General features: G+C 38.8%; 1 protein-coding gene across 2 annotated transcripts in view; it reads left to right on the forward strand.

Moving 5' to 3' along the window:
• Positions 1-13,853, forward strand: part of ALDH1A2 (aldehyde dehydrogenase 1 family member A2) — a 96,297-nt gene that overhangs the window by 51,145 nt on the left and 31,299 nt on the right. For both annotated transcript variants that reach the window (XM_036840047.1, XM_036840056.1), the window contains exons 5-7: positions 2,606-2,667; positions 4,655-4,783; positions 4,910-5,023. In XM_036840047.1, coding sequence (XP_036695942.1) covers positions 2,606-2,667; positions 4,655-4,783; positions 4,910-5,023 — 305 coding nt within the window. The remainder of the gene's footprint in view (positions 1-2,605; positions 2,668-4,654; positions 4,784-4,909; positions 5,024-13,853) is intronic.

The following is a 13,853-nucleotide window of genomic DNA, read 5'->3' on the forward strand; positions in this document are numbered from 1 at the left end:
ATCTGTGAACAGTTTATCCAAGAAAGTTTTCATTCCCCATAACTCAGGTTTCTCTTGGGATCAATTATGGAGTCGAGTTCAATTCCTTATGAGGTCAGCTTTTTAAGATTCTCCTACATTTTTTCTTCTCTTTCATTTCTTCAGTAACTTTCAAAATTATATAAGTAATACAACTAAATTCTTCAGCATTTAGAATGTAGAGGGGGGAAACGCTTTATGAATTACCATGCTGTGCTTGTGCAAGTGCCCTGTGAATTCTCTCTGAACCATTCTAGTGCTGCTAAAATAAACACCTATGTGGTTCTTCAGTTCATATTCCCATTTTTTTCTCAGGCCATTTGTACTCCATCTTGACATTACACTCTCTTTCTATGGTCTTTGATTAATACCCGAATACATCACCTTAGCCAGATTACAGAGTTTACTTGAGAAGGATTTCCTTGCAAATGAAACTCTCTAGCCTATTGATCAGTGTTTTTGCTCCCCGTGAAAAACCTTCCCAGGAAGAGGAGCCTAATATTGCATTTATATCTTCTGGGAAAAAAATGTGAAACATTAAAACGTATTAATAGAAAAAAACTTTTTCAGAGATTTATAAATTGAAGAATGGTGGTAACTTGCACTATTGTAAAAAAAGATATCTATGAAAGTTCTTGAATTGTCTGCATACAAAGCTGAGATAGTTAACTTGATTTTTAAAATATTACTCAGACTTCTTATTATCATCCTGTGGACAGTTTCCACATTTTGGCTATTTTTTTTTGTTGTAGTGGAGATACATTCTAAAATAATTTCCTTCCTACAGTTGCTGAGCTTACCTACTTCCTAAATTCTTCCATTTAAAGTAATATACATGAAACAAAATTAGGAGACAAGTAGCAGACTAGGGGAAAACTTTGCATATACACATGACAAAGGCCTAATTTTCTTAATATACACAGAGTTTTCTAAATGATTAAAAAAGAATAACCTAGTAGAAAAATGAGAAAGGATATAAATCTGAAGAAAAAAATTTTAAATGACCATTAAACATGAAAAAATATTCACTCCATATATCATCAAACACAAATCAAAACAGGTTGTCATTTTCTTACCTATCAGGTTGACCAAAATTAAAATGTTTGAAAAACCCCAGTGTTAAAGGGTAGGGAAAAAAACATGTTGTTTTGGAATTATGAATTGTGTAATTTTTCTGAAGAGTGATTTGGCAATATTGATCAAAATGTGAAATGCATGTACACTCTGACCATGAAATTTCACAGATATACAGAGATATATAAAATGATAGTGTTACAGCATTATTTATAATAGCTTGAACTGAAAGCAATCTCTGTCGTCCTTCAGGACAGTTTACAGTGGTACCATTATTTACTGAGCCAGTGGAATAACATTCAGCAGCTTAAAAAATGTGTTAGATTTATATGAAAAAAGTGGGAAAAACCAAAGTATAGAAGACTGTGAATAATATGACCCCATTTGTATTTTTTTTTTAAAAAGAGAGGGGATAAAAGGATGCTAATGTATGTGGGAAGAAAAAGTTCTTTGAAAAGATGTACCAGCAACAGATAGCTGTTAATTCTAGGAAGAATTAGCATGTCCTCCTGTCCCCACTTTCATTCCCATCCCTAATAGTAATGCTCTTCCTGAGTATTAACTGAGGGTCTTCACTTTCCCTAGTGAATGGCTTTTGAGAGAGAAAACAAGTATCAGTGAAGCAGCCAAAGTGTTGGCAACTGAGGGAAAAACAAAGACCCAATACCAGAAATGAAAAGCTTTATGCTAAAAAAAAAACAAGCCATTCTTTGGTTATCTCAATTAGCCACTTAAAATAATTCAGATAAATATAATGGTACTTTCCTAAAGAAGAATTTGGTTTGGATTTCCTGGGTATTTATTCCAATTTCCCATTGCTCCTATAGGGCAAACAAGATTATTAAATTGTCCTCATTTCCATGGCTGATGTGAGGGTGGAGGCTTTGGGTTATTGATGTAATCTTCTTTGAAGTGAACTTTTGCCTTCTTGAAATAGGCCTAGACATGCCTGGGTTCCCCCAGTGCCTGGAAGTGCATTTGGACACCAGGATTGAGTTATGAAATAGATCTTACTTTTACACCTCACCTTTTCCAGTTGCCTAGCATTTTAAATTTACCCAATAGCATTTTACTTAGTTTCTTTTTTTTTAGTACTTTCAGAAAGCTATTTAAAATTTTGAGGTACCTCAGTTTTTAACTCAACTGTTCTATATATAAATATCATTTTAATATTTAATATAATATTACTATTTTCCAGTTCCCTGGCCCGCCTGCCCCCCTCCCTGCCCCACCCTCCACCCCCAGGACTGCATCTAGTGTCATAAACTTGTCTTTTATTTTGCCTTTGAGGGCCTCTTACCAGTACTCTGTTCGGGTGTCTGGGGACCGTATCTGGAGAAACCCTTTGCCAAGTGACAGCTCTTCTACCAGCTTTCATACACAGTTGAGTAGGAACCATGGACAAAAAGTTTTCTCAACTTTATTTCTGCTTTTTGCTGCCACCCAAGTTCTCCCTCTGCAGTTTTTCTTCTAGTCTGAACTCTGTGGTAGTGACGGTGCTCGTTTCTTTCAGATGGAGACTATTTTACCTTTACAAGACATGAACCTATTGGAGTGTGTGGACAGATCATCCCAGTGAGTGTATCTCCTCACGCCTCGTATTTATTTTCATTTGAACCAGTTCTCTTAAAGATACATAAAACATGGACCTCAGCAATGTGTGTTTTCCATTACTGGGGGAAAAAAAAACTGAGTTCATGTTGTTGACATATCTTTAACAGCCTCCCTGCAAATGCTTATTTGAACAGGTTAATAGGGTTTCAGCTTCGTTACCAGGAGTTGAGTTCTCAAGTCATGGAATTCTCATGATTAAAATAAGCAAAGCAAAGTCCAGTGTATTAATAACCTGCCCTTGGTTATGGATGTCCATTCTGCTTATGGAAAATTAATACTTTGTTATATTTGCTTGTTTAGTTTTTAGAACTGTGACTCACCATTTTTCCAGGCATATTGTTTTATATGGTCTTTTAATCCCATTCTTTCCCACTGTTTCTTTTCACAAGAATCTAGATAGAAGACTCTACAGAAGACACAGCAGTACAATTAACGTCACAGTCATAATTGAAACCATGCCGGGCTGTTGTGTGTCTTGTACAGGGAAATAGATGTAGTGCTTAGTGTTTGGATTGGAACATTAAACATTTTTTTTTCTCTCTGTCTCATACACAGCCTTGGCACTATACAAAACATCATCAAATCTGCCAACAGAAGATTCTAGCTAATCGTTCTGGCAAGGATTTCAGGGAAGGCTCAATTTAAATTCTTACAGTATAGACAAGAAGTTTTCTCTTCTCAAAATATAGGAGAATAATTCAAGATAATCTTTGGCTTTGGGAACCAAAGATTTTTGAGAAGTATTAATATATTATTTTAGTGGTCCATAAGCTCTAGGTTACTGTGAGATTTATTAGAGAATGAAAAGAGAAGATAAGAGATTTGGTTTAAGTTCTTCTGCTCCTAAACCACCCAGGGAAATCCTACTCAGCTCAGAGCAGGGTTGAGGTCTGTCACCTTAATTGCAGGAACTCAAACCTGCTTTTCCTGCCCGTCCCCAGACTCTTGGAGCTGCAGCTTTCACTGACAGGGCAAGAGCCGCTTGTCAGCCAGCTCGGCTCAATTACTGCACTCCAAGATTTATATACTGTAGATGGAATTAAAACATCACTGTGTACTCCCAAGTTTATAAACAACTAAGGGGAAAAGAAATTGGGTGTTTGGTGAAGGCAAGACACTTGTATATTTTTGCAAGCTTGCCAGGGCCAGTGAGAATCTTTCAAGGATGGCAGCTGAGATGCTTCAGGCAGAAACACATTGTGGTCAGGGGCTGAAGCCAGGGGACCAGGATTTTTGTTTTCTTTCTTAATGAAATTATCAACGACACCTGATAGTACTGAGGCTCATGCCTGCACGTATAACAATACAAGCTTAATATCCTTTTAAAATCAGTTTAAACCATTTTAGGCTGCAGACTCAGATACTCACATATATTTTTTAGTCTCCATTAGCTTTTTTTGCAGTGTCAAGGAGACAAACTAAAACTTTTGCATACTCATCAGTAGATGCACTTTATTTTTTGTAATCATTTGTTTTGTGACAATACATGTAGGTAAAGAAAAAGGTGCTGCCTGGAAATATACACTGACTTCTAGTTCTTCCACACTGAAAAGCTTTCATACCATTCTGAAATCCTGGTATAAAAATCACAAATGCAAGGAAAAGTTTTCATACACAAGAACTTACTGGAACCAAAGGCTAATTTCAAAAACATATAAAGTAACAACAATGAAAAACCAAAACAAAACAAAGACTCCCTTTTTACCATGGGATTTCTTTTTGTGGGTAGCTGGAAATAGTAATTTGCTGACCAGAGAGAAAAGGAGAGATTTTCACGGTCAATCCTATTCTGTTCTTAATGAAGTAATTAAAAAATCCAAACATCTATACTCTGGTGGGACAAGATTTATGTTGAGGACTAGTCTGAGACATCTGAGAAGTCACAGCTTGAAAACAAAGTAATGGAGGAATATTTTTCATCTATCAACCTTGAGTTTTTGCCTTTCAGTGGAACTTCCCCCTGCTGATGTTTGCCTGGAAAATTGCTCCAGCTCTGTGCTGTGGCAATACAGTAGTTATTAAACCAGCAGAACAAACACCACTCAGCGCGCTCTACATGGGAGCCCTCATCAAGGAGGTAAGAGAAACTGACTTCAGGAGTGGCTCCCACTCTCCTTACAGTTGGGGCCCACTGGAGCATATCCGATTTAACGTGCTTCATCAGCTTTCACAAGCCACGTTTCCTCCAATTCTGTTTTGTTAGGCTGGCTTTCCACCGGGAGTCATCAATATTTTGCCAGGATACGGGCCAACGGCCGGGGCAGCAATAGCTTCTCACGTTGGCATAGACAAGATTGCATTCACAGGGTCTACTGAGGTAGGTGCCTGAGAAACCATAGCTTGAAGAACAGTTCTGCAAATGAGTAGAGGGTTTAAGAGAAAATTGCAAATGTTACCCATAGGCTGAACACCTAAAGAGCAGTGAATACCCAAGGTCTCAACGAGCAGCATTGGTATCATAGCTAGAAGACTGAGGAATGTCAAAGTAAAGGTGTACATTGACTATTTGATGCCACAGATCTCTGAGGTTTTTTTGTATGCCATTTGTGTGAGACCAGTCCCAGAAAAACAAACAAAACCCTATTATTATATTTTGAAATAAAAGGAACACATATCAGAGGCAAAAACAAACAAACTAACAGACTGTCCCACAAAAGTGTCCCAGAAGCTGGGATTCTGAACACTTTCTTAAATCAAGATCATAAGGTAAGAACTGGAGATCTAGGGACTTCCCTGGCGGTCCAGTGGTTAAGACTTCGCCTTCCAATGCAGGGGGTGCGGGTTTGATCCCTGGTCGAGGAGCTGAGATCCCACATGCCTCGCGGACATAAAATAGAAGGAGAATTGTAACAAATTCAATAAAGACTTTAAAAATGGTCCACATCCAAGACGGGAATAAAGACACAGACCTACTAGAGAATGGACTTGAGGATATGGGGAGGGGGTGGGGTGAGATGGGACAGGGTAAGAGAGTGTCATGGACATACATACACTACCAAATGTAAAATAGATAGCTAGTGGGAAGCAGCCACATAGCACAGGGAGATCAGCTCAGTGCTTTGTGACCACCTAGAGGGGTGGGATGGGGAGGGTGGGAGGGAGGGAGATGCAAGAGGGAAGAGAAATGGGAACATATTGTATATGTATAACTGATTCACTTTGTTATAAAGCAGAAGCTAACACACTATTGTAAGGCAATTATACTTCAATAAAGATGTTTAAAAAAAAAAAAAAAAAAAAAATGGTCCACATCAAAAAAATCTTAAAAAAAAAATAAAAAGAACTGGAGATCTAAATTAATCTCTGGTCTTATTATATCACCAAATCCTGTAGATGCAGTTTGCAGCTTACTATGGCCATGAGCCATAAGGGGTGATATAGAGTAGAGGTCAGCAAACTTTTTCTGTAAAAGGCCAGATGGCAAATATTGTAGACTTTGCCGGCAGTATGGTCTCTGCTGCAACTATTTAACTCTGCCCCTGTAGCACGAAGTAGCCTTAGGTAATGTATAAGCTGAACAAGGCTACAGGCCAGCACTCCATGTCCTGTACTGGCTTTGCTCTGGGTGCAGTCGGCTCTGCTTGCCTGCCTCTTGGCTCAAGCACTACTGAGCCACACAGCTTTCAGGAGTTATCAGCCCTTCTGGTCACATGGGGCCGGAAGACACTCTACAGTGGGTGGTGCCGTGATTCAGCTCCTTGTCTGGGCAGGGCTCTAGGGCTACTAGCAAAAGTCCTTACTTGAGTAGCTGAATCAGGCAGATCTGCAACCCTCTGTGTTCCCTGATCAGAGTGTGCCCCCAGTTTGGTTCTGCAGATGGGCAAAGCCACTGGTTGGGATTACTGCTTGGTCACCGCAGGTAGGAATTCAGTCTGCCAAGATTTGTGTGCTGCAAGCCCCTACCCGCTTCACTGTCACAGTCACATTCCCAGTGCTTGAGCTCCTCAGAGTCCCCTGCAATCCCTGTGGTACGAGATCAGAGTAGCGGCTCCCACAAATTAACTCACAATTCTGGCTTCTCTTTTCCCACTGGAGGAACCAGAGGGTCAGGAGAGATCTCTTCACATGGTGCTGCAATGGCCTGGGGGAGGGGCAATGCGGTCACAGTGTAGGCCGCTTTTCATAACCCTTCTAATGGAGTCTGTCTGGGTCTCTATGGTGCAGGGGAGTGCTTCAGGCTTAACCTTGTGTTCTAGGATTCTCTCAGTGATGTCTTGTTTTTTTTGATAGTTGTTAGTTATGCTTCTCGTGAAGGGAAGCAAAGTCTGGAACAACCTATGTTGCCATCTTTGTAACATCACTCCTCAGTATTTTCACTAGTACCAGGTTGCTTTAATTATTAGGTTTTAAAAGATGTGTTGTAATATGGTAGGCAAGATGCCCTCTTATTTGGTTTTTCAAAACCTTTTGGCTATCCTTTCCCATTCTTTCAGATAAAATATCAAATTAGTTTTCCAAGTATCTTACCTTCCTCTACAAAACTCTCATTGGAATTTTGATTGGTGTCATATTACCTGTCTATGTTAAATTGAGGGATAAGTGCTCTCTCTAGAAGATTGACCTCTCATCTAGGAACGTAATATAAATCTCTTCATTTATTTGTCCTATAATGTTCATCACTGATATCATCATTTACATGTTAGGCTTTCTTGATAAATTAATTTCTGGGGATTTAACTTTTTGTTCCAAGGATATTTCAGTTTAAAAACTGAGCACTTTTTTTTTAAGTCACAGTACCGTGTATTGGAAAGTTATATTGAAATGATGACTTAATCTTTCAGGCCAGACAAGAAGTGACATAGTGAATCAATAAGAACATAAGTGCTTGTTTCCAAGCTGCCTGGGTTTAAATCTCTGTTTTGCCATTTAAAAAGTTTTTTAAACTTTTAAAAAGACTTTATTGAAGTATAATTTACACACAATAAAATGCACCCATTTAAGTACCAAATGTACACAGTCATGTAACCATCACCCAGATTAAGATACAGAATATTTCCATACCCTAAAAAGATTTGTCATACCCTTGGCCCCAGGCAACCAGTGACCCTTTTTATTAATTTTTCTTATTCTATTAGTTCATATAAATGGACTGATACAATATGTACTCTCCTGTGCCTGCTTTTTTTTTTGGTGAGGGGGTTGTTGTTCAGTATTTAATGAATTATTGATATGATTGGGTTTGAATCTCCCATTTTGATTTTATTTTCTACTTGTCCCATTTGCTTTTTGTTCTTTTTCTCCTCTTTTTCTCCCTTATTTTGGATGAATTTAGTACTCCATTTTATCTTTTATTTTGGATTATTAGCTAAGCCTCTTTTTTTAATATAAATTTATTTATTTTATTTATTTTTATTTTTGGCTGTGTTGTGTCTTCGTTGCTGTGTGCAGGCTTTTCTCTAGTTGCAGTGAGTGGGTGCCACTCTTTGTTGTGGTGCACAGGCTTCTCATTGTGGTGGCTTCTCTTGTTGCAGAGCACAGGCTCTAGGCATGTGGGCCTCAGTAGTTGTGGCACGCGGGCTCAGTAGTTGTGGCTTACAGGCTCCAGAGCACAGGCTCAGTAGTTGTGGCTCACAGGCTTAGTTGCTCCGCGGCATGTGGGATCTCCCCGAACCAGGGCTCGAACCTGTGTCCCCTGCATTGGCAGGTGGATTCCCAACCGCTGCGCCACCAGGGATGCCCCAGCTAAGCCTCTTTTTAAAGTGCTTGCTTTAGTAATTACAACATGCATCTTAATCACAGTCTATTATTTAAAAGTATTATGTTACTTCATACGTAATGTAATAACAGTACAACAGAATTCTTCTATTTCTCATCCCATCCTTCCTGCTACTGTTGTTCTATAATTCACTATTGATGTATGTTATATAGCCCATAGTACATTGCTACACTTTTTGTTTTAAAAATTCAACTATCTTTTCAAAAAATTTTTTAAATGAGAAAACAAAATTATTTTACCTTTACTCACATACTTGCCTTTTCTGACCCTCTTCTTTTTTTTTTGTTTTTTGTTTTTTTTGGTCCATGTTTCTTTCTGATATCATTTTCCTTCTATATAAAGATCTTTCTTTAACATTTCTTATAGTGCTGGTCTGTTAGTGAAAAATTCTCTCAGCTTCTGTTTGTCTGAAAATGTCTTTATTTTGTTTTCATTTTTTATGACTTTTTCCTGAATATAAAATTCTGATTCAACAGTTTTTATTTTATTTTATTTTATTTTCAACACTTGAAAGATGTCATTCTGTTTTTTTATGACTTGCTCTGTTTCTGATAAGAAGTTCATAGTCATTCTTATCTTTGTTTTACTGTATATAATTTTTTTCTCTGGGGGCTTTAAAAATGTTTTCTTTTTACTGATTTTCAACAATTTGATTATGATGTGCTTCTGTGTAGTTTTCTTTGTTTTTCTTCCCATTTGAGGTTCATTGGAAATTCTTGGATCTGTGAGTTTGTATTTTCATCAAATTTGGAAAACTTTGGCAGTTATTTTTCAAATATATATGCTTTTTTCATGTCTGTTAATTTTTGAAAGGATGCTGAACATTGTGACCATTACCTTATTGAACATGTGGATTTTGTTTTCTTTCTTTAAAGAGTGCTGGACTTTCTTCTGTAAAGTGGTTAAGTCACTTGCAGTACAGCTTGACCCTTTTGACACTTAATTTTAAGCTTTGTTAAGTACTAGCTTATCTTTTACTAAGATACTAAACTTTATTAAGATTACTAAGTTGGGATCCTTCTGGAGTTTCTACTGAATGTTCTCAGTGTTCAACTAGGTCTTTCCACTCTGGCTAGTCAGGACTCAAACGTCCCCAACTCTGTATGAGCTCTGGGGATTATTCAGCATACAAATTACCTGGTCTTTGTTCTTTATCCATTCTTGTGGAGTTTCACCATATGTATACCCAGTTTAGCCTTCAGCCAAAGACTTGATGGGACCCCCATAAGGTTTCTTGACTGCATTGTCTCCCTCTGGTACTAAGCCCCTCACATTTTAACCACCTTATTCTCTCTAAACTCTGATCTATTTCATCAATTCAGTGAGACCACCGTGTTCTACTTTGGTCTCCCCATCCCATGCTGCAATCTAGAAAGTCCTTTGGCAGAAAGATCTTCCCTTGTTTGTTTCTTTTATCTCTAGAATCACAGTCCCATACTGCCTGATATCTCATTTAAAGAAAGCAATTTCATGTACCTTTCTAGTTTACCATGAGAGGGCAAGTCCAGTGACAGTTTTTGACAAATAGACTGCCAGTTATTCCTACAGCCAAAATGGGTTTATTCAGAATCAGCAAAGAATTGCAATTTGGGGTCTGCAACCATGGCAAACCACATGCAAGTCCTTCCACAGCAAGGAGAGGACTCTTAAAGAAGGGAAAAGGAAATTGGAGGGCTATAGTAAACAGAATCCATTGGAGAAATTGACAGTTTGAAGTATAGTGGCTTTTCATTGGCTGAGGTGTGACAGTCTCCTCTAATTGGATGAGCTCTTGCCAGGCAAGAAGAGAAAGTCTTTCTTTTTCCTCTTAGGCTCTGCTGTTGTCATAGGTGTTAGAACTCCCCTTTCTGGTCTCCCAACTCTATCTTAATTGAGGTTTCTGTTTATTAATTTTTACATTTCCCCCTTTTGATCAAGAGCTTTCTCTGAAAGCATTGCTGATCAAGAGTCCAGTTTTCTGGTTTCAGCAGCTTTTTGTCTCTCAATGCCCGGAAGGACCTTGGGTGTAGTTTCCCATGTCAGAGGGAAAGTACACAGATTGAAAACCTATTGAGGTCACATTCTAGTAACAAGGAGGGTTAGGAGGGAGAACTCTCAGGCACTTTTTGTTTAAAATCCATGTGTTATCAAAATTGTAGACCTAGGAGATCTTCTGAAGTGTTATGTCATCATTAAAGGTCTGGCAGGCAAACGTCCAACAGGACTGGTCCAGATTATCTTGAGAAAGCTATCTCATCAGGTGGTGTCTGCTTCAATTCTAGGAAATTTTTACTTTCAGGTCCCCAGATGATGTGCAGGTCCAGTCAGGGTTTGGTGCTTTCTTTTAGTGTATCACATGAATCCAAAAGTCTATTCCTTGGAGTTCAGTGGCCAAGGGTTGGTTAGCAGTACCAGATAGGGGATCTTTCCAGCAAGGTTGGAGAAAGTCTTTCTGGAGGTCTTTTCCAATAGATAAAATCTCCAGCGTACAAGGTGTGATGCTGAACGTCTTTGTCTCCCAAGAGCACACTGTAAAAAAGATTGCTCTAACAAAACATGGTTATTTTTAATAGAAGCAGTTAGGCCTTTGCAATATTGCAGTATCTCTCTTATCAGTGAGTCAAAACAAGCAGGAGCCAAGTGCATTGGGTATTCTATGACTGTTTCAAAGTATGAGAGTTTATGAGTTCCAGAAGGGATGGATCTAAGATTTAGAAGGACCTATGGCAATGCTTTTGGCCAGGGTGTTTTTAGGGACTCTACAAATTTGCCATTTGAGTCTTAATAATATCATTAGTGCATTTGACTAAACTAGAGGGTTGACAGTGGTACACATGGTGAAAGCGTTGTAAAACTGGCCAAACAGTGCACAGTTGTCAAAGTACTGACTAGTAAGATGAGTTCCTTGATCACTATGAAGTTCAAGAGGAGTTACCCAGGTAGGGATAATCTTTTTCAAAGGGACTTTAACCACAGAAGAGGCAGTAGCCTGTCTGCAAGAGATGCCTTCAGCCCAGTGTGAAAACAGACAGACCAGGACTAAAACATATTTATATTCATGAGACAGAGGAAGTTGTATGAAATGCTTTTTCCAGACCTCAAATGGTTATTAGGCAGTTTGAAATGTCCGGGAGCAGTGCAAACAGGCTTCTCGGGGTTATATTTCAGACGAGTGGGATAAGTGAGGTAGGAACTTCTTGCAACCTTCTTAATGTTTCTTCACCAATATTGATTCATGAATGCTATCATTATGTCAGTAGACCAATGGTTTAATGTATGTACAGTGGTTAGGATTGGGAATTCTAGAATCACCGCTAAGACTGAGTTGTTATTTGGTCCAAACCAGAGCTTTCTCTTTCTGTCGAACCAAGAATTGTTGAATTTCCAGTCTTATTTTTCCTTCTCTGAGGCCAATTGTGTTCGGCTTCTCTAACCAGTTTTTCTAAGTTATAATTTGGGGAAATATCTCTTTGGACCATGCCAGAGGTTTGGCTGTTGTTGGTTCCTTTAAGGACAGCATTCCTTGTGGAAATGTCAACAAGGTGATTTCTTTTAGCTTCCAGAAGGTTAACTTTAGAATCTTAATAATAGCTAAAGCAGCAGATAAAAATATTGCATCTAGCAATTCCTTAATATAAGGGCCATTTTAAATTTTATTTCCACTACAAGTAAGGAAGCCATATTGCTTCCACAACATTCCAAAAGTATGAGCTACTCTGAAAGCACATCTACTATCAGTGGCACTTTTGTCCTTGGCTGAAGTACAAGGCTGTGTAAGAGCACATAATTCAGCCTGTTACGCCAAAGTAGCCATAAGTAAAGATGCTGCTTCAACAACATTAAAAGGAGTTGTAATAGCATGTCCAGCACAATATTTGTCATTGTCACTTTTTAAATAGAAACCATCAGTGAACCATGAGAAATCAGTGTTACCCAAAGCATTTTCCTGCAGATCATCTCAAGGAGTCACGAGGTGATCTATCAGCGTTAAGCAGTCATGAGGGACTTCATCAGTGACAGAGGGGAGAAGAGTAGCAGGGTTACCGTCACTCTGTAAAAGAGTGATGTGAGGAGCAGTTAACAAAAAGACTTTAGAGGAGGTGAGGCAGCTGACTGAGAATTGTTGAATATGATGAGAATTCAGGTGAGCTTTTACTGCATGAGGTACAAAAATGCTTAAAGGGGATCCCATAATAGTTTTTCGTGGTGGCCTTCACCAAAAGGGCAGTGGCAGTAATGAATTTTTCTCCTGTTTTGGGAGAAAGAAATTCTGGCATGATACTTCCCTAAGAAGTCTTAGCTAAAAATGGATAGGGGTGGAGGAACTAAGGAGAAAAGAGTATGTATTTCTCAAAGGGTCTAAACAAAAGAGTATAGGTTCAAAGACAGGAACCTCTTGTGGTTCACTAGAGATCCCTGATATTTGAACTGTTTAGTACTCCAAGGCAGGGGCTGCTTTATAGTAGCAGAGTTGAGCACCGGGTGTGTTGGCTTTGGTGTCAGTTAGGACTGGAGGAGATTCAGCCCCAATCTGGAGAAACATTTCCCTAAGATGATTAAGAGGGAGGATTGGGAAGAGCCCCTGTAGTTCCTCAGAGCCACTTCCTTGAGGACTGGGAGAGCAACAGGAAGACTGGTTAGAGGCCTGAAGGTGCCGGAAGTGCTTGAATTTATAACAATCTCTTTTCCAGTGTCCTGGCTGTTTTGCAAAGATAGCAGAAACTAGGAGGGTTTTGGTTTCATTTAGGGACCTTCATTTGCTGGAGTTGAAGATTAAGAATTTTGTTGATCTTCCTTTTAGGTGACTGCTCTAGAGTGTGAGAGAGCTGGTTTACCAGATTACCTAAATCTGAAGTGGACACAGTTTCCCATTCTATCCTGGTCCTTTTTACCAGAAGGGAAAGGTCCCGGTTCAGCCTATTGATAAACATAAAATTAAAGGCTCCCCAGGTGGGATCAACATTTGAAGGAAGACCAGAATTTTCCTTAACAATCTGAAGTTAATTATAATAGTCATGAACAGGTTCATCAGATTTGCGTGCAAGCTTGAATTTTGTCCCAGTCAACAGGCTTTGGAAAAGTCCTAGGAATTGCTTGATGAAGTTGTCTAGCAGTTGCTTGAGCCTGGTCATATAACTTAGCGGGCTGGTCTCCAGCTTTAATTCTAGAGACCTTTCAGGATTTTCCCAATTAGCAGCTTTCATCCAATGCTGGGCCTAGCCTTCACCAGCAAGCATATGAACTAGCAGATATGAGTCAGAGAAACCAGGCTGATAAGTTTTGTTTTGTGTATCCCTTAACTACTTATTGTGGATACAGATGATTTTACTACTTTTGTCTTTTAATTTTCCTACTAGCTTTATAAGTGGTTGATCTGCTATCTTTATCGTATATTTGCCTTTACCAATGAGGTTTTTCCCCTCTCATAATTTTCATATTTCTAATTGTGGTC

This window comes from Balaenoptera musculus, chromosome 2, assembly GCF_009873245.2.
Source record: "Balaenoptera musculus isolate JJ_BM4_2016_0621 chromosome 2, mBalMus1.pri.v3, whole genome shotgun sequence".
Taxonomy (NCBI): Eukaryota; Metazoa; Chordata; class Mammalia; order Artiodactyla; family Balaenopteridae; genus Balaenoptera; species Balaenoptera musculus.